The 20,882-nt window shown below is 36.2% G+C and overlaps 1 protein-coding gene across 1 annotated transcript in view; it reads right to left on the bottom strand.

The window, feature by feature from the left end:
- RNF17 (ring finger protein 17) overlaps window positions 1-20,882 on the bottom strand; it is a 52,690-nt gene that overhangs the window by 12,936 nt on the left and 18,872 nt on the right. The window contains exons 14-30 of the mRNA XM_052812964.1: window positions 20,070-20,259; window positions 19,436-19,601; window positions 17,883-18,073; window positions 16,665-16,803; window positions 16,029-16,182; window positions 15,200-15,315; window positions 12,942-13,062; window positions 12,090-12,207; window positions 8,540-8,761; window positions 7,421-7,571; window positions 6,212-6,330; window positions 5,370-5,460; window positions 4,416-4,531; window positions 3,815-4,122; window positions 2,414-2,577; window positions 1,472-1,591; window positions 356-436 (exon numbers count right to left, since the gene is read on the bottom strand). Coding sequence (XP_052668924.1) covers window positions 356-436; window positions 1,472-1,591; window positions 2,414-2,577; window positions 3,815-4,122; window positions 4,416-4,531; window positions 5,370-5,460; window positions 6,212-6,330; window positions 7,421-7,571; window positions 8,540-8,761; window positions 12,090-12,207; window positions 12,942-13,062; window positions 15,200-15,315; window positions 16,029-16,182; window positions 16,665-16,803; window positions 17,883-18,073; window positions 19,436-19,601; window positions 20,070-20,259 — 2,567 coding nt within the window. The remainder of the gene's footprint in view (window positions 1-355; window positions 437-1,471; window positions 1,592-2,413; window positions 2,578-3,814; window positions 4,123-4,415; window positions 4,532-5,369; window positions 5,461-6,211; window positions 6,331-7,420; window positions 7,572-8,539; window positions 8,762-12,089; window positions 12,208-12,941; window positions 13,063-15,199; window positions 15,316-16,028; window positions 16,183-16,664; window positions 16,804-17,882; window positions 18,074-19,435; window positions 19,602-20,069; window positions 20,260-20,882) is intronic.

The following is a 20,882-nucleotide window of genomic DNA, read 5'->3' as shown; positions in this document are numbered from 1 at the left end:
ATAATGTTCATATATTAATTTAAGTTTGGCCATACTTAATTATGCTAAATTTTAATCACTTGAAATTGAATTTAGAAGAATTTATGCTGTTGGTAGGTAGGTTGCTTGTCAGAATGACAACAGAGAATACACACAGGATCAAAAAATATTAATACCTCTAAAGGACACATTTAAGGCCTGAAAACTGTAATAAAGCTAAAATCACAGGAGAAATAACTTTAGGTTTTGATTTTGTTTTGTCTAAGAAATACATTTACTGCTATATTCCTTTACCTATCTTTCTTAATGTAAGTTAAAAGAAAAAAAGAGAACAAAAAGTAAGCCTCATTCCACATCTATGAATAAATTAAGCTACCTGAACATGTATTTCAACCTCTTCATTTTTAAGTAGCTCTTGAAGGCAATCTACTGCATCCTGCTGCCAAAAATTTCCAATCTATTTGGTGAAAAGCAAGAAATCCCCACACATTAAGATGCTGACAAGTAATACTCTTACTATTCTTAACACAGTAAGATGAAAATACATGCCTATCATTGAAAAACTTTATTTGAAAACACACATCATTAGTTTGATTTATCTACAACAGTTTAAACATTATCTGCTATTTGGTACACTAAAACTTACTGTGTGACAAAGCCCAACAGCAATTTTCAGGTCTTGAAGTGGCTTAGAAAGAGATGCTGCTTGCCAAGTCTAACCTTTACTATATACAAAACATATGTGTGCATAATCACCCGAAGCATAACCCAAAGATACAGAATTACATTCAAAGATAACTTAACAGACAACAGAAAACACAGGATACTTTAAATACTTCTTTTATTCCCTGCAATATCTGTTTTCCTCCTAACCCGTAGGCTTATCAGCCTGTCTTTCTTAATCTATCAGTTGAACTGCTTCCAGCAATAAAAAGGTTTTCTTTAAAAGTAAGTTTAAAAGTAAGCTGGTCAGTTCAGTAATTCACATTTACTGAATGCACCATTCAAATTCGAGTAAGATGCGATGGCATGTGAAGATGTTATTGATGTACCAATTACTTACTAACAAAAACCCCTAAAACAATTCACTTGTATTAGTTTGGCATAACAGATTGTTTCCTACACAGCTAAGTTCAGAATGACAGAAACACTTCTGCAAGACTTGAAGATTTACAATTTTCTGGCCATTTTGCATTAAGAAATCCAGGCCCTACTTCTTGTTGCTGCTACTGCAAAACAAACTACCACTTCAGAGTGTCATCCTGCCAACTACTGCAGTGTCCTGTCTCACAAAGATTTATTCCAGTAACAGCTGCTTTTGAAGCATGGTCACTTCATAAAGCAATCTGGCAGTTCCCGATAAAAGCCTGCCTTGTGCAACAATCCTCATCAGCAAGAAAAAATACCAGCAACTAGTCTCAACCTTTGTATGACTAAACAGTGTATCAATTTGAATAACTACTAAAATGTCTTCAAATTTACCATTACTCACTGGTACTGTCTTGTAGAGCTGACATGGTATGCAAAATGGAGGAATACCAGTATACAATGTAGTTGGATACAGATGACACTGAGGAATCCTCTCTATGCAACCGTGGTCTATATACTGTACCTATATGAAAAGAAAAGCTTTCCTGAAATAATTTGTGGTTTTTAAGTCATTTAATAATGGAAAGCTTTCATTTACAGCATTCATTTTTCTGGAAAAAAAAATGATCGTTTGCTTATAAGTAGGTGATGTGACAAAGTGGAAATGAAGGAAAGGATTAAAAAACTGGTATGGTAGATTAGAAGTTCAGTTTCCCAACTTATCTTGCAAGAGATCTTACCTTTTGTGTAATAACCTACAGTAGTTTAAAATGGAAAGAAATAAAAAATTTGTGAACTAGGATAGTATCAGACTTGCAAATCTACATTAAAAAAGCATGAGCAGACTCAAGAGTTTAGATAAGATTAACTGCTAATTAGAAAAAGTAGCTGTATACCTGTGCAGCAGAAAGAATTCAAGACAAAGACAGCCACTACTTCTTGGGTGGGGACAGGGTGGGGAGAAGCTAAACCTAAGAATTTTCAAAGCATTCCACATACGGTAACAACAACAAGAAAAGAAGAAAAAACCTAAAAGGGATTACTTACAGGTGATCAAGGGTAGCTTTTTACTTAAGAACATTTATCATCACCAGGAAAACTACGGGAAAAATTGTGACAACTGAAAAAAGTAGATAGAATTCGTCTTTAAAATAAATGTAAAAATCAGGACAGTTATCACACTTCTACGCAGAATGAGCATCTGGATAGTCAGGTCAGCTGAACAAAAAAAGGTGTGATCATAAATTTATTTTAGAGGATTAGCTTGATTAGCTTATTTGCCCCCCCCTTTTTTAATATACATGTGCACATACATGTTCCTGCACCCCCCCCCCACCAAACTTACCTGGAGAGTACTACCACCAAGTTCCACAACTTTACCGCGATACCACACGGTATCTGATCCTCTTACAACACAAGCTTCTCCCTTTTTCCAGCAGTAGGGTTCCAGAAGACCAAGGCATTTAAAGTTACTTTGTATTTCAGTCATCAATTTGTTTAGTTCAGTTTCTGGGGGAGGAATTAAAAAAAAAAATAATTTTTCAAAATAGTCTGTAACATATTAGTGCAAATTATTTCACTAAAAACCAGCCGATTCAGATGAAGACATGTATAAACATAAAATACATGTGCTGCTCCAAAAAATATTTTCCAACACTGATACAGTATCTATGTTCAACAACTAGTATATGCAAACAAGTTACTACTTAGAACAAAAAGTAAACTGCATTTCCAATTGTGAAGCCATTAGTAATTCTGGATTCTAATCTTGGAGAAGAAGGGTCTATAAATTTTGCAACTGACACCTTGGCAGCACTAATACAAGAGCCTCTCCGTGAACAGGACAACAGATTCCCAGACAGCGGTAGGACACCATGCAACAACACAAAACAGGTGTCCAGAAGACTCTCTTCTGCTATGGGTAAAGTCTACAGCAACAACTGCATTAAGAATACAGTCTTGGGCAAGTGGGGTTACTGTCCTTCGAACTTCAAAGTTTTATGGTATGATCTAATAGTTAACTGTACTTGTGGAGTAAAAAAAAAAAAAAAAAAAAAATTAGCATTCTCACATGGAAACATTTCTCTAAAGCACAATGTATTATCACGGTACTGAAGACTGACACTGCATCTGTATCTCTTTCAAACAGTACAAACAGAAAATATTAAGAGATACAGAATCTATCACAGTACAAATAAAAAGCCCAAGGAAAGTGGGTACTGAGCTCACACTGAAGGAGAAAAACTCAGTAATACTTGAGAACCAGGCTAACTTCTGAGAATCTTTAGGAATGTATCTTCATTATTAGTAAAATGTATCACAGTCTCAACATTATAAAATAAAGCACTTGCCGCTTTACCCAATACTGCCTAGAGAACAGAGGCAAGTAAGCTGCCTGCCCAAGGGCTTGGGGTTTTTTGGTTTCTGGGGAGGGTGGAAGGACAGGAGAGCCAATTTTGATGGGTTTAAGGAGAGTGCACCACCTCCTGGGGATGTGGGTTTCCTTTGCCGGAAGCTGCGGTACCTCTCCCCACCTCTGCAGAGCAAGGGATGCAGGGGCATGCACTCCTCACCCCCTGTGCCAAAGGCCTCACCACCTCCTAACAGCATTCCTCCCCAACAGGAATATTCCAGAACTGCGTTCTGATACAGAACATGTATACTAGAACACATATCTGGTATGTTCTCATACACCAAAGCCACCAGATTCATAGACGTAAATGTATTTTCTTCTATGTAATCTTACCAAATGATTTTGGTATTATATAAATAGTTCCATCATGTCCAACGCAACTTACTACAGCTTGAAAAATTTTTGCTTCAGGTATAACAGGGGTTTTATATACTTCGCCCATTCCTGAATGAAGCAGTGACTTATACGTTTTGCACAATTTCTGTTCACTCTCTGAAACAGTGATGTCTTCCTCTGAAGCAGTGCTGTTTCTTGCACGTGCAGTTCTGGAATTACAACCATCCAGTTGTGTGTCCTCTTGCTCTAAATGTACTTTAAGATGTTCCTTGGAGACTGAGTAAGCCACATCAGCTTTATCAGTTCTAGCAGATTCAATCAAATCATATCAACACATTAACTGACAAAGAACTTGAAAAGTGCAAAAGAATAAAATAATAGAAGTAAAAAACCAAACACACAATGATGGCAAATGCTTGTTAAAATACTGTTAATATCTCATCTACCAACTTGGATAACTGAAATGTGCAAATAAGTTCACTAAAAATGGAGTTCTGTTGCTACATATGCTGTAGAGGACTATCCAAATTTTTGTTTTACTTATTAGCTTATCACGATGTCAATACTAGAGTCTGAAAGAATATAAAAGTATCCAAACCTTGTCTTTCTAAAGGCCAAACCCTTTTTAATAAGGTGTTCTGAAATATCAATCAATTGTCCTGTTTCATCTTTGCAAAGAATTTTCACAGGCAATGCACAAGCCACAACACTTCCCTGGAAAAAACAAGAACGCGCTGAACAACAGGTTACAATATGTATTTCCTCTAAACTACAGGCATATTTTTCATTTTATTGGTACTGACTGCAAATCAGACATCATTGAACAACTGATGCCCACATCAGAAGACACAAAATTTATTTAATCTATGTCATAGTTCCCATCATTTTACCAACTGTTCTAAACATGACATTAAAAAAACAGTAACAGAATAAAACCTTGCTTCCTCCCTTAGCTGTTTCATTAGAATGAACTGCCAAACGCTTGTTTTCCTCCAGCAGGAGCTCTAAACCCACTCATAAATACCTTTGCTCATCAGTGCTTTTATTTCCAGACACACTGTAAAACTTCACTGGCAGCTGCCAACAGACACTGAACAAATGAAACCCTTGTAATAATTGAGGTTTTTTCACCAGTGGAAGAAATCAATTACTAATGATGTTTGTATAGCATTGGACTTGTTTTCAGGTTCTGAGACTTGAAAACTAATATAGTAGCTGCTGAAATCATTCTCATCAAGAACATGAGCATCTTGCTCATCTGTCCATAAAAGTTGTCAGCATCCAGTGATCCCAAATATATAAATATTATTCTTCAATAACTAAATATATCTAAGACTGTGTTCTTTCCACACTGGGTAGCCAAATTGCTCCAATGCTCCAGTGAGTAACGAAAGTAAAGCAAAAAAAGAAAAAGCATCTTTGCCCCTACAGCAAACACCAATCTAGTTAAGTTCCACTCAGGACTTTTTGAAGAGTGAAAATATTCAGAAAAAAATTAAATTAACAGACAACTTGAGAGATTTTACAAATACCCCTGGTTTTGATTACAAACCTGTATGATTATTTTTACTTGTGCACCGGTTAGGTAATAGGATAAACATTCACACACTGTTGCTGTCCACTGCGTGCTTCCACCTGTTGGTCTAACATAGAACAAATTATAATCTCCTTTAGTACAAGAGAAGTTGGCATCTCCTGAGCTTAACCACAAACCCCTCCCTTTACTGAGATTTTGATTTTTTTTTTTTTTTTAACTGCCTGAGCCATCAGGGAAAAAAGACAATCTACATTACAGTCAACAGTAAAAAGAAATTGTTATCCATCTCTCATTCTATGTGACAGGAAGAATTCAAAAGTATAACCCCAAAACTTCAAAACAAGGAGGATCATGAGTCCCAGAAGTATGACGCCTGTGCTAACAGAACAAAGGAAAATCCGTACTTCATCTGCAAATTAGGCTTTTTATATTCATTCAGGGAATGGGTATTACAAACATAATTATTTTTTCTTTACAGTATAGACAGCACACAAACAAATCCATGGGAGAATACCCCAGTTCTCTCTTTTCTACAGTCTAGAAAAGAGAGATCTCCTGTACATTTTAATGAGATACGATTCATCTCAAGAAAAAACTCCATCATCTGTCCAGTATTTTATAATTCATCCTATAAATGTTCTTTCTTTCTATAGTATGGTTTCTGCTTTACTGGCATGTAGCATAACCCTTAATAAAAAACCCCTTTATAAAATAAGTTACAGCTGCCATCCTATTTCTTCTTTATTCAAAAAGCAAACCACATCCAAATCTTAGATCATCAGTGCTAACACAGGAAAATATTAAGTTACGTCATTATTAGTTTCTAATACTGCTGCTCAGTATAAGGGAAAGGCTACCTGATATCGGCCAAAGAACATTCTATTGCTAATGTCCTGATTATCTTCATATTTTCCTCTAGTTTCCTTAGACAGCTGATATCCATTGTTTTTTCAGCTCCAGAATCATAAAGTATCACCTGTTACAGACAAGAAACACAATGAAAAGAACAAAAACCTCTCTTAGTGTATCTGTAACAAATGATAATTCAAAGCATGCCTGAATAGGTAAACAAAATTCAAACAAACATTACCAGCATTCAATGAACGGCCTTTGCACTGAAGTACTTCATCACCCAACACAAATGACTACCACAGCGTACCCAGAGGACAAACACAAAAATGTGTTCAAAGGGGGTTAAAACAACTTTACAGATGCTGTTACTAGAATAAGAAAATTTCTTTTCCCATGCTTCAGTTATGTTAGTGTATTTAAATTTGTAAACCTAGAAACACTGAAATAGCTCCCCTCCGCCTGTTGCTTTTTATTCTGACATGGTTCAATAGCTCTTTGAGGGCCCTTAGCCTTAGAAAGCAGATGATGCAAACCAGAAGTATACGAAGTCCCACTTCTGCCTCCTAGTAACAAGACCCACAGGCATAATCATGATAATGGTGGAGAGAACCAATGGCAATCCGGTCCTGGATTATCTGTATGATTAAAAAGCCACTCTTACTTTTGAGGCAAGTAGTTATCTATTCACAAAATGCCTCTTCTGATGCTCCTTATTCTTTTCAAATGAGCACAAGACACATGTTTAATGCAGCACTGTGTGAGAAGTTACTGTGGAAAATGTTACACCTACATGGCACAGTGCACCACCATCAGTTTAGGGTTCAAGCAACAGCATGACTACATGTGTTCCTGTGGTGTGCACTCAGTTCAACTGGCTCCATCTTTTAGCAAGGATCATTAAGTTTGAATTAATGTGACCCTCAGGTTCCCACAGCTTCTGGAATCTAAGCTAAACTGTAGTGTAAACATACACAAAGTCAACCTCATGAGCCTTCTTCAACTACCAGGTTCCCTGCTAAAGGCATGTGAGCTTTGATGAGACTAATCTTATTTGCAGCAATGTACAATGTAACTTACTTTGGACAAAAGCAAAAGGCTGTATGAGAAAATATTAACACAGAAGTAAGAAGCAAAGATTTCACATTATTTTAATCAATGAATGCTTACAATCTTTAGAAATGAAAGTATAAACCCTGTTATGATAAGAGGTTTACCTCTGCACTTGTTTCAGAGAGAATCCTGCTTATTCGACCTCTTTGCCACTGTTTCAAATCACGTACATAAACAGCACAGTGCATACTACTTTCCCACTTCACGGGCTGTGGCTGGGATTCTTTGTAGATGGTAGCCATCCTCTCCTGTAAACTAACATTCAAAACAACACTTTTCTAGTGGTAAAATTTTACTCAGTGAATAAAGGGCTTATTTAGTCAATCACTGCTTAACTAACACACAGTAAAGTTTCAGTAAGTGTCTGACATAGTATTGTAGTTTTTCATGCTATGTTAGAAATACATGAAATGGAGCTTCAAAACACATGCAATCTGATTAAAATTCTGTAAAACTATCATGTTTTCTTAAACAATGGAGTTAATCTGAGTGATACTGACCATTCTGTATAGCACTATTAGAAAGATGCACTATTTTGTCTTGACAACTTGAGACTGTGGTACTCATTTAGTGTCATGACTAATTCAAAGGGACTCTAGGTAGCAACATGCAAGAAGGTAAAAAGATGAAAGAAAGGAATAATAAGAGGCAGAAAATAAGCAACTCTTGCACTAAGCAATGACATTTCCATTTAACTGTCTTCAAACAGTAGTCACTACTACCTAAATGTTACCTAAATATCTACCAAAGGAAGGTTGATACACTAACGTGTAGAAATTGCCTTCAAACTTTCCTAACAGCGTATTAGAATCATGTTGAAAGAAATAACTTGAAGTTTTATGACTTAGGACACCAGTATTATTTAACAAGATTCCTAATGAAGGAATGGGGAGGAGAAAAGAAAGAGCAAAAAGATTTAATCTTTCTGGACAGTGTTGCATTTATCAGGCCCTGATACTACATTAAAACCGATGTGAAATAGAGTTACATCATGTACTTAATTTGGAATCACAAATATTTAATAAACCACAACATAGTGCCAATCTGTCTTTTGTTCCTATACTTTCCTCAACAAAGCAAGATAAGCCAACAGCATTCAAAACGAGTACCCAGTGCCAAATGCAACCCTAATCACAGTTTCTTCTAACTATACTTCACCAGTTTGTAATAAGAATGCCTTAACTTGAAAAAAGTTCTTTGAATTTTCCTTTTTCAGAAAGTACCTTTTCAGTATACTTTCTGATGACAGCCATTGTATAAAAATTTTACTAGGAGACACAACATGACTAATTCTCGCTTGTAGCTCTTTCTTAGAAAGTGATCTGAAATCTCCTTCATCCACAGGTTCCATGCCTATAGGATTTAAAGCTTCCGAGGTTTCAGGAATTTCTTCTAGAGGAACATCCCATATTTCATTGGGCCTTATAGCAGTACTTTCAGTGTACCTGTAAAGAGCATAAAATAACTAGAATGGAAAGTTTAAACACATTTGAAACAAAGTGAAAAAGAGCTCAATGATAAAACTTCAACATGACGGGAATCATTCAACATGAATAGAGTGAATAAAGAGTAACTCAGAAACGCAGAAAAAAATCCCAACAAAAGTCAAAAACTTTTCTAAATGCTACTTCTGAAACACTCATGATAGTAACATTTTTATTCTCCTTCAGAAGGTGTCCTTGCACATTCTACTGTCAAATGAAAGCACTATGCAATATAGGCTGCCAGCAGAAAAGCAAGCCTGACACAAACAGGCTGCTGAACATTAATATTTGTGTCTGCCTTAAAAAACGTCAAATTACTACTATCATGCTTCTGGAAAGCAATGTTGCCTCTGAGTAAAAGCTGCAACATGCAACTTCTGAAAGGAATATTTACACATCATAGAAGTAAAGAATATTGACATTAGTGAAACATTTACCTTTCTATCATTCTCTGAGGATATAAATACAACACAACCAGTGCTACCACTTTCTTAAGTACAGTACTGAATGAAGTATAGCCATGCTAATACCTTTATGAGAACTTGTTTAAATTGTGCTCTACTGGATAGAATAAAGACCAACAACAATCAGGAGTTGGCTGGTATGTATTTTGAGCCACAGCCCAGCTTACTATGAGTCTGCATGAATTGTGCCAACTAGAAATGTAAGAGATTGCAGCTTGAAGAAATATCTGCTAATGCAAAAGAACTGGTTTCTTGCAAACATCACTGACTAAAGGAAATGGCAAGGCTGAGTTTAACTGCTAGCCATTTCTGGGCCTCCAGGTAGAAACTCTCTCCTGTTTTCAGAGATCTACCACCTGTCTTTTCTGTCATGGGAAGGAAACAAACTGCTCTGTTAGAGAGAAAATTCCATAGTGTTTAAGTGTTCAATCATCCACTACATACTGCTACACAATTATTTATGCAAACCTCCCTGATGCAGGTCTTTGGAAACTGCTTGATTAAACAGCTAACTTGTAGAACCAGGAAAAAAATGAACACCACACCTCACAAATACGCTTACCTTGCATACAACTAGTCTGAACTATGAAATGGACAGAGGCAATCTGACACAGAGAGTTGTCCGAAGTGAAATACATGTTACATGTCTTACAACCGCCTCTCTAGTAACTCCAGTATAGCATTATCATTGAAGATCCATCAGAAAAACAAATCCATTTGGAATGAACTTCAGACTCCCAAGGTTTCTTCCTGGAATTCTGTATGGACTACTTCCTACCCCAACGCAAAAGTAAGGTTACAGATGTTTGCTTGTCAGCAAGCTGGATTCAATGAAGCACTGTGCTCTCCTGCTTATATTGCCTTATACTAGTTTAGAGCTGGCCTGGGTATTCCTCAACAGCATTAAACATGAAAGAGTAATCCCAAATGTGATTCTAAATGACGTAAAGTCATTTTAAATTATTCACCAGTCTCTTGCCTTTTTGCAGACATCCATCTTCACAAATGTGAAATTCAGTGAGAAAGTGTGTTAAATGAACTCTGAAGAGCTAGGGACCTATGCACACTGGAAAACAAAGCCAGCCCAAAACCCCCAAGCCCACACAAAACAACTCCCTTGCCCCACCCCGCCAGTGGAAACATCATTCCAACTAAAAGACATGGAGCACTGGGTGTAAATGGCAAGGTGTTGGTAGGTGGGGAGAGGGGCTGCAGGGGTGACCTCTGAGAGAAGAGGCCAGGTGCTATACCATGGCAGGCACAGCCCATTTCAGCTCTCTCTGCAACAGACCCTCCAGAGGACATGGCCGAGCCTTTTGCTGAAGCTGGTGGCACCTCTAATTTAATGAAGGGCACAAAACACCAAGGAGAGAGAGGAGGGAACAGAAGAGAAATAAAATAGGGAATGCCAAAGTCAGAAGAGTAGAAGGTATTTTGTGGGGGGAAAAAGCACACTCCTGAAGGGACTGAAGCCTGTGGAGGGCCCACACTGGAGCACAGGAGGAAAAGAGCAAGAAGGAAGGAGGAGCAGGGAAAAATTGCTGTGTCCTGACCCCAACCCCCTGCACTGCTCACTGCCTCACTGAAGGCACTGAAGTCACCTGAGTGTAGGAGGGGGAGGAGAGGTGCTTGGAGTAAACTTCAGCCTGGGAAAGGGGGAGGGTAAGTACCATAAATTTTTGTCTCTTATGCACCAATGCCTGAAGCATTAATTAAATATTTATGCTTATTAGTAATAAATTAAGTTAAATTAAGTCTGTTTTGCCCGCAACAGTACTTGGTAAGCAATTTCCCTGTATTTATTTTGACCCACGAGTTTTCTTGCTCGTTTCTTCTATTCTCTCCCCAGTCCAACTAAAGAAGGGGGAGTGAGTGACCAACCAAAAAATCCACTGTAGTAAAGTTATCAGTGTTACACAGCAACTTATACTAAAGTAATATACCCACTTGTTTGCAGGCTGCAAGCAGGCATCTAAGTATAGCTGCAACACAACAAAATACCCTAGTGAGAGTGACAAAACAATTCAGCTCTTCAGGTTTAAATAAAGCTGTTTGACTTCACAAAAAATCTTACTAAAAATTGCGACCAGTACAAGAAAAGTGTTACTATGATTTAGTTGTATTTCTGAGCTACAAGATGAAAATCCACTTACTTGCTTCCTCCTGAAAAAAGCAAATTCTGGAATTCCCTTTAGGAATCAAAACTTTCTATATAACAATCTTTTTACTTTCATCAGTATTCAAAAATTATTAATGAAAGAGTAATTATTGATTTTCATGAATACATCCCATGGATTATCTTTTTAAAAAGCCAACAAATTAAATGCAGCAGTGTTATCTCCTTATCAGCCTCATCTTCCCTCACGGCTTCCCAACTCTTCTGTCTATCGCTGTCATAGCTGGTTATCCGAGTATTTGCTTTCTAGTAACAGACCTTCCAAAGAGATGACTTACCTCAGGTGCAGGTTAAACACACAAAAGTAGTATTTCTTTTCTTACTAAAAGGGAACAGGAACCTTAACGATAACCAGTTTGGGGAAGATTTAGCACTTAAGCACACTACAAGTATGATGCAAAACATTTATCTCCAACTTCTGAATCAATTACAATTTCAATACATTATGTTAGTCAAGATTTAGTTTGAGAATTCAACTATGCCAAACTGCAGAGTTACACTCTGTAACTTATGTCAGTTGATGAATGTGATTTGTAATGAATGTATCACAAATGTGGTAAGTTCCAGCCACTGGAGGTGAATATTAAAGCCAGTAATTCTGTTACACCAATGCAGTATTTCCAAATACTTTAAGTTATGGGGTATTTACCCAGGTGTGTAGGATGCTAGGTCTTCTTTAACCAGCTGGCAGTTAATACTAAAGCTTCTTCCATGAACAGCAGAGGAGTCAAAGAGTTCAACAGATAAGATGTTATTATCTAAAATTTCTGTGAATGAATAATATAAACATAATTAGTGCCAACCAATGACAGTATAAAGACTATTTATGGTTTTGGAGGCACGGAAAATGATACTAAAAGACAGAATTTTGTAAAATTACACTTGATTTATAAAATAATTGATTCTGAACATCAACAATATGTAGAGGCTTAGCTTTGCACATATCTATAAAGTTAACTTAAAATACACCAATAATTACAAAGTGTTTTTGTACAAAGAAACCAACTGATACAGGTAATTTCATTTTTTAGATGGGTTCCAAACCACTGTTCCACAGGGGTTGAAAAATAACCAGCTGTATATTAACAGTAAATGGTATTAAGAAAAATCCTACTAAGGCATGTATGCATTATCTGAATTTCCCTCCCTGCCCCAATGTTTTAGAGCAGCAGCAATCACGCTCCCAGATACTAATAAAATTAGGAAGAGTCAAGGATGGCTAGTACTGCTGGAAACAAGCCCAATTTAATAAACCAGGATACTTGTATCACTTAATGCTGGTGTGGTCCCTAAGAGAAGACATAAACAGAGCTTTTGTCAGAAGTTCTATCTGTTAGGTCTCCTCCAATCAGTTCATATTTAGATACTCTCACTCCAGGCTACCTGTTGCAAGTATGAACATAAGCATTTCAAATAAATACTATTTAAAATAAGAAAGTGCATGTTTCTACATTTGGGTCAATTCAATAATATTTAAAGTAATACACTCTTGATAACTTACCAACAACTGAACACAGCATAAGTTTATCTTCAGTCATTTCTTCAAATCTCTCCTTGGCTTCTCTGTTCCACTCATTTGCCCCTTTATAAGGCTCAATGCAAGCCAGCCTGCACCTGATTGCCTAAAGAATAACTCAAATTATGTATCTACCATTACGTATCAACACCATCTCATTACAGCCAAATCACAGGCTCTGCTTCGCACTCATGCAGGACAGCAAGACAGCATGACCTTGGCTTCTGGTTCCACAGTACCATTATTTGAACTGATTTAAGATGATCCCCGCCCACCCTGCTGGCAGCTGAGCAGGAACCTCAAATTCAGATACATTCTTGCTGAAATAGAAAGAGCTGACTTCTCCTTGCTTCCCTTTATGGTTAGGCATAAAATTGGTGCAGAGATCAGGAAAGATTACTGCAGAGAGGTGATAAAGAAAGCCTTCATCCTGGTTTGCTTATGATGTAATAACTCAGACTCAAAGCATCTAAGATTAACATGACTATACCATTGTAGAAGTCTGAAGGACCACAGTAACTATGTCACAAAAATTCCTGACAGATTTTTGAAAGGTATTAATTAGAAGACATAAAAAAAAGAGACACACAGGAAATCAGACAAGATGAAGTACGTTGATTAAAAGAATTTTTGTTTAGCATCTTTATTGCAAACTTTGGTGGCTACACTATGCCTCAATTTTAAATTAACTGTAATGTTATTGTTTCCTCCTTCTTGTTTATTGCACCAAAAGGAAGAAGAGTAACACAAGTGACTGAAAAGGGAGAGAAAGGAAATAAAGACAATAGAAATGAGAATGTTTTGTGCAGATATTCTTAGGATACAGGCAGTCAGGAAAACAAAAATAAGACTGACTGACAGGTTAATAATTAGAAGAAAGGGCTGTGGATAATGAAACCAACACTACATTAAGTACTGCTTATTCCAGCCTTGGCCAAGATTTCTGCACTACCCAAGTCCCCTAAAATGCCTGCAAACTGTATTAACTGGCTGAAAAAAGTCCAACTTCTCTTGTAACGGCCTAATTCAAATCTCTTAAACAACCAACTTACATTTGAGGCAATGCAACGTATGATCATGTGTGAAGACTTAACAATGCTTTCATGCAACAGGATAGAGCTGCACAAGCAACCTCATTTCTGATACTCTTACCTTCTGAATGCTCTATTTTGCAATCTTGTGTTCATTCATGTTTCAAAGAGTTTTAAATCCTTAACTTTTTTTTTGTAAATACAAAAGATTTGAAACCATAGCAACACATAAGCAGACTCAAGTCTGCTGATCTATTACTTGCAATAAAACTAATAGCAAGAGGAACTTGTTACTTCTTACACAAACTTCGACTGTAAACACCTTGTGAGAGGGTTTCACCATAACCTATACACAGCATAAGAATGCTGAAATTTGAGAATAACTGATGGGCTCAGCTTTTTTTAGACCATTCTCTAGTGGTTGTATACCCATCTGTATTGGTAACTCTTTAGCCCCTTCTCCGTTATGTTCAAAGTGAGCAGGCATAGTAGTATGTGCTCAAGAGCTGACAAATTAACAGGTTTTTCTGAGGATTTGTATTTGGTCAATAACAAGCAATCAGTTGGAACGATGGGATAACACACATCAAAAATCCCAACACCCTTATTCATTAGCCGCTCTGATCTGAAGCATTAAGACATTGCAACTGCAAGAACATTTTGCCATTTTCAGAATGTTTCCTCTCCCTTGCTGTCAAAAAAGGCTCAATTGTTTTGGCTGAAACCTTCCCCTGAAACATCTGCTCAAAATGCAAACAATTGAATCCTACTTTCAGTAGAAGATGCTGGACAACCTTAGTTACAACACTCACTACTTCTGGTGCCTACAATTGGTTAAAAAACCCCCTATCAATATATGAAGTTTTAAAGTTTAGCGTTAATTACGGTTGGAAAATAAGAGAATGTAAAAATTAATTTGGCTTACTATGGAGTAAAAGAAGGTATCTGAAATAAACACACACACAATGTATATACACCTCCTCACCGCAAGGTAACATTAGATTTCACTTAAAACTAAATGATATAAAAAAAAAAAAAACCTTAAGAGTTTTCAGTGTGCACCCAAAACATAAGTCACATCATAAACCCATGTGAAAAGGAACTTGCTTAACATTTTATTTACTTCAGAATGTTAACAACCCTCTCTTTCCTCTTCCAACCATTGAGATTCTATTAATTTTGACTATTTAATCCAGGCAAGCGCTAATTTACCTCTTCTGGAAAGCTCAGAAGCTCCTTTTTTACTCTGCATATGTCTTTAAGAGTTAAGGTAGCAACATTGCCAAAGTCCACATATTTTACTGTAACTTCTTGACAGCTTGGCAGCCCTTCAAGAAAAACAACCCAAGTTATTAAAACAAAAAATGAGTACCTGATACAGGTTAAAGCACCAGAATTTCAGAGCAAAATACACATTTATACCATATAATCATAAAATATCACAATTTCAGATGTTCTATAACCCAATTCAAAAACCATATTCTTTAAGAGCCAGGTCTTTCAGGTTCCTGAAATGACAGAGTAAGTATTTTGGTCCCCTTCCATCTAATCACTTTATGAGACACTGGCACGTTAAATACGTGCCAAGTAGACATGTAAGCATAGAGGCATGCCACACTGCCCATGCAGGCAACATAGGGGTGAGCACAAGTACACCTCCCATCCCCTTTGGAATTACTATGGAGAATTATTAACCCACACTGGTTACACTCAGAGGTTGGCTGTAACAGAAAACTCTGTAGTTCAAACTGTAATAGTAAATGAAACATTATTTTAAATAATTATATAATGAAATTTCCATAATATATAGAAAATTAAGTATACCGCTTCTATTTAAAAAAGAAAATGTATAAACCACTCCATTAATAGCAAAAGAATATAACATGAATTAGTACTACTGACTTTAGAACCTACCTGTTAGTATAAGGATGCCTAGTAAAAATAATGACTGTTTGCTACCATTCATAGCCAGTGTGTGACTGATCTGGTACCACATCTGATTTTGCAACCTAGCATTAGAGTGAAAGAACCAATACTTCACCTATAATCCGTGCTCTGTACCAATTCCCATCCTCCTGTTTTGCAATACAGGCTTGGCCTTCAACTGGGCAGACGATTTCCAAGTTTTTCCCATACTCATGTTTATATACCTCCTGAATTTTCTTGGGAAGAGCTAAAGAATCCAGGCTATCTCTCTAAAGTAAGAAAAACAAAACATACATACACACCAGATGGTTTTTTTTTCTTCTTTAAAATCGTATTTTTTCTCTTTTAAGGGACATTTTTTCTAGTGTACTTCCTAGTTTTCCACCTGAAATTATACAGTGGTTATGAACAGATAAAGTGAATTGAAGAGCCTAACAACTGTCAAATATTGCCATGTTCAATCTCCACTCTAAACAGTAAAGCACTACACACCCACATAGGAATTAATCATGTAACAAAACTGACAAAAAAATGTTAACTTTCTGGAATTGTAAGAATTCCTGGAATCAATCTAGGATTAATCTAGGATTGTAGGAATTAATCTCATCTATTAATTCTAGGAATCCTAAAACTGGTAACAAGTGACAGAAGTTAATAGAAATTGTACCTTATTTAATGTGGACTACAAGTAGCTCAACATTAAAATGTTTGTTCCGAGTTTTATTTAAATAGACCTTATTTCTAAACTTACCAACTGGAGATAGAAATCACTTGGACTATTAACATGACAGACAACGACAGAGACTTCTTCTCTTTCTTGTGGAATCTTAGGTGGACTATACTGCAAGACGGTGTTATTTTCTAACTGACTGGGAAGCTGTGATCTAAACCTAAGGTAAACAAATTGAAATTTTGAATAAATTCTGTCAAAATTAACTGAGAAGGAACCCTTTTATATTCAAATGTCAAGTTTCTCATAAAAACTGCAAAATGGTCTTATAAAAATAACTTGATTCATGTTTGTATGAATAGCTTGAACTTTCCTTCTTGCATTTGCTGCAGCCAGTTCTCTCTAATGCTTCTCCCCTCACGAAGTAATATATGAAGAATGATATATGGCAGCTGGCTCCTAAAAAGATTTTGTTATTTGGGATGCAGTAGCATACATTTAAATTGTCAAAAAAAAAGTAAAAGGCTAGAATCCACTACATTGATAAAACCATTTTCTTTCGATTTCCTTAGCCTCACTTATGAGAAAAAGCAATTACCCGAGGAACAGATGCAGCAAAAAATTACCTCCCGCTGTTCTCACCACCATAACTAGTTATGCTCAAATATAAACAAAAACCTTTCTCTGTGTGCAGCAAAATGAACTGTAATTTCCTACAGATTTACATGCCGTACCCCTGTACCCAAACACCAAAATGCTCATCTTGTTCTTTATCTCCTGTCTCTTCCACTGGTCCCTCCAAAGCAGCTCTCCTCTGTCCTAATGCCAAAATCAAGCTCCCCCTTATACCCCATCATTGTTTCTCTTATTCACTGTGCTATATGCACCATGTCACACGGCTGGTTCAGATATGCTGACTTGCCTGTCACTGCCTACCAGCCAAATCAAACAGACAGAAGGCTTGATTTCTGTATGTTTTTCTGTACATGGTAAGACACTAAGAGCTTCTCCTTTCACGCTCTTGTTATTCAAACTTGTACAGAAATTTAAATTTTGTCATTTTCTAAAATAAAGTTCATTATCTAAATAAAGTCCTGACTAGTGCTGAGTATACCACACTGCTTTTGATGAAAAGGTGAAGGTGAAAAAAGGAAATTAACAGATATTGCTGAAGATTAATACATCACACATTAATATATCAAACACTGCAAAAACAACTTGCTTTGTAAACTTCACTTTATAAGTATTATGCCATTACCATTTGTGGCATAAGAGCATAAACTAAAGGAAAACACGTACCTTGCCAAGTCTAAAAAAACTAATGTATCCTTAAGAGACACTGGCATGTTATTGCTTATTTTATTAAAAGGATGTTTTTTCAAATCCACAATGAGAACACCATCCTCTTCTCTAAATATGGTCATTAAAACAACTTTATTATTTACCATTCCTAAAAATTTTGTCTTTGCTTCCTCTCCCCAACCTTCACTCTGTGTTAGGAAGAAAGAAGAAGTTACTGAAGATGTCAGATAATGTTAAAACAAAAAATAAAAATAGTAATTAAATATAAAATAAAATAAAAGCAAGGAAGGGAGCACAGATGCATCTGAACAGAGGAAATAGTGAACACGCTGTTAGACTGTCTAGTCCATAGACATGAGACAGCACTGAACAGTATTCTTCTATGATGGATTTAGAAGTGTTTTTAACTGTATAAAACTGAGTCAGATCAAAGGACTGCAGTTTCCACCATGTTTCTTTTAAAGATTCAAGATTTCATCCCCTCTGATTGTTCTGATAAACCGGAATTGTCATACACTGTTTAATCTCATGACTTACATTTCTGCTCTCCCAATTCATTTGAAAGTTTGTTCTTATCATGTCTTCATAAAAATATACAAATATAGTTTGATCAATTTACACATTCCTCCTCTCCACATCATCCTTCTTGACATTTTACCTACCCTGAAAAAGCCTGTCTGAATTTATTTCTCTTGGATCAAGTTAATGCGTTTCTCATTTGATACTGCAAATCTGTGCTTTTTAGGTGTTAAAAAAATGAAAGCACATATAAGGAAGGCATTCTACCCACACCTGTGAAAACTGTTCCAGATCATTCCTATTTAAAGCTATTTCAGACAACATCAGACTGGTAAAAAAACCCCACACCAACCAGCAGTTATACTGTCAGAAATGCACAGCTGCACTGGACATAGTTCATTCCCATGTGAAAGTGGCAAAAATAAAGAGCCTAATAAATAAGTGAATATTGAAGAAAATAATGCTGCAATATATGCCCTTTTTCTAAGGGAATAAAGACTGACAGTACTTTATTTGTTGTTATACTGAAAGATAATAAATAACACTTTTCAATATGTGGCAAAAAAATTTAAGGAACAAAGGCCAATCCTTGAAAAGATTCTCTTAAAAATTCTGAAGCCATTTCTTCTCTGGATGATTTTTGAAAGTTACTACTTGCATAAAGTTATCAGACAGCCATGAAATAAGAGTATCAGTTCTGTAATTTGTTTTTAAATTTGACAAAAGAACATGCTTAGAGTAAGAGTAGTGAGATTTAAGCCTGAAATATGTATTTGCAAACCCAGAGGCTTTTTAAGACAGACTGCTATAAGCTTGTTTCCTTTCCAATGAAAGCAATGCAACCCATCTTTTTACAAGAGATAATTTAACTTTTTTTTTTTTTAAATAAAATATACCCTGTACTCCTCTCAAGTTTCCTTCTGTTTATACTGGAATAAGATCATTATAAATTATGTACTGAAGTTCTTTTATATAAATCTTAGGAAGAAAAAAAATAATCTACTGAAATAGTACAAACAGCTTCTACTTACTGCATTTTTGGGAACAACATCTTTCAATGAACACCGTACTGCTAAAGGAGGAACAGCTGCGAGTTCTGCCTCGATGTGCTCATCAGGCTTCCTTACAAACAAACAAATGTCGTCTGTTTCAATAGTTTGCACAGTAGCAGGTTCAGGCCTTTCAGCAGGAACACATCTGTTGTCAATGGGAATAAAAGCAGTACTAGCTTAAAAGAAAAGCAAAAAAAAAAAAAACCCAACACCAAAAAAACCCCCCAAACCAAACCCCAGACTTAAAAGTAATGGTGATTATTGCAATAATTGGCATAATGTCACATCACTGAAACAAAACTAGAAGGTCTCAATGAAAGAAATTTCTTTTTTTTTTTTTTTTTTTAAAACATTGAGGACTCCTGTGTTCTCTTTTGCAATGCAAGTCTAAGTGAAACATTTTAACGTGTGAAGGCTTGTACACTTGTGTACTTACATACACTGCCACTTTTCTTGTTGGAAATACGTACATACAGAATATTAGTGTCATTTGGATATCTGGTTATCTGTTTGTGTGAAGCTGACAGAGGACGTGTTTCTGAGTAGAGATCCTCTTGAGTAAGAACAGTCAAGGACAACAACTGCAGACAAAAATCTCTCTCTGTAAACATACCCTGAGAAAATTAGAACTACAGAGCTCCCAAAATCGATCAGGAATACTTCCAGCAGTGCAGTATCACAAACTTTGTATCTTATTGGACCATGAGGCTTCCTCTCATTTTTACTTCTTAGTGGAATTAGTTCAGTGATAGTTCCACGGCACCACATCCCAGTTTCTTTATTCTTAATAAAAGTTCTAGCACCTATACAGAAGCAAATAAAAAAAAAAAGAAAGACTAAAATTCAGTATTTGTAGATATTTCACACTGGAAGTGTTATTACAGTTCTGCATTATGTTCCATTGTTGCCTATCTTCCACACAGGTAGTAAAAGTGCTACTGCTAAAATAAAGACACAAAGACATTAAAAACCTTGTCTCGATAGCCACCAGAAGTTTTCTCCCCACATTCATTTACAGAATGTCTGTAAGGCTAGGAGGTGTCTGGCTTGTATTAAGAAGTAATTTCTGGCAAACTTTCTATACCTCTTAGTAAAGTGGCAAAAAAACATCGAAGTTGAGGGCTATTACATATTTTTTATCAGTTTTCTAAACACCTTCTAGAAGTGAGTAACATTGTCAACACGTGGGGTAGAAAATAATTTTAATGATTTAGCAATGTATTATTGTCTTTCATTTTTACTTCTAGAATGGTTTTTATCCAGTTAGTGAACTTTAAAAAAAATCATCTATCCACTTGAAGGGAATGTTGCTTGCATGATTTATTGAAGTAATGGAAGAACTAGGCTCATCATTAAAATCAGTATACTGAAAAAACTGTCTGTTAACAATAACCACTTCATGCTGGAAAACACTAAGTTTACAGCC

The sequence above is a fragment of the Harpia harpyja genome, chromosome 17, assembly GCF_026419915.1.
Source record: "Harpia harpyja isolate bHarHar1 chromosome 17, bHarHar1 primary haplotype, whole genome shotgun sequence".
Taxonomy (NCBI): Eukaryota; Metazoa; Chordata; class Aves; order Accipitriformes; family Accipitridae; genus Harpia; species Harpia harpyja.
Note: the sequence above shows the minus strand (reverse complement) of the source record. Positions and strands in the feature narration are given on the sequence as shown.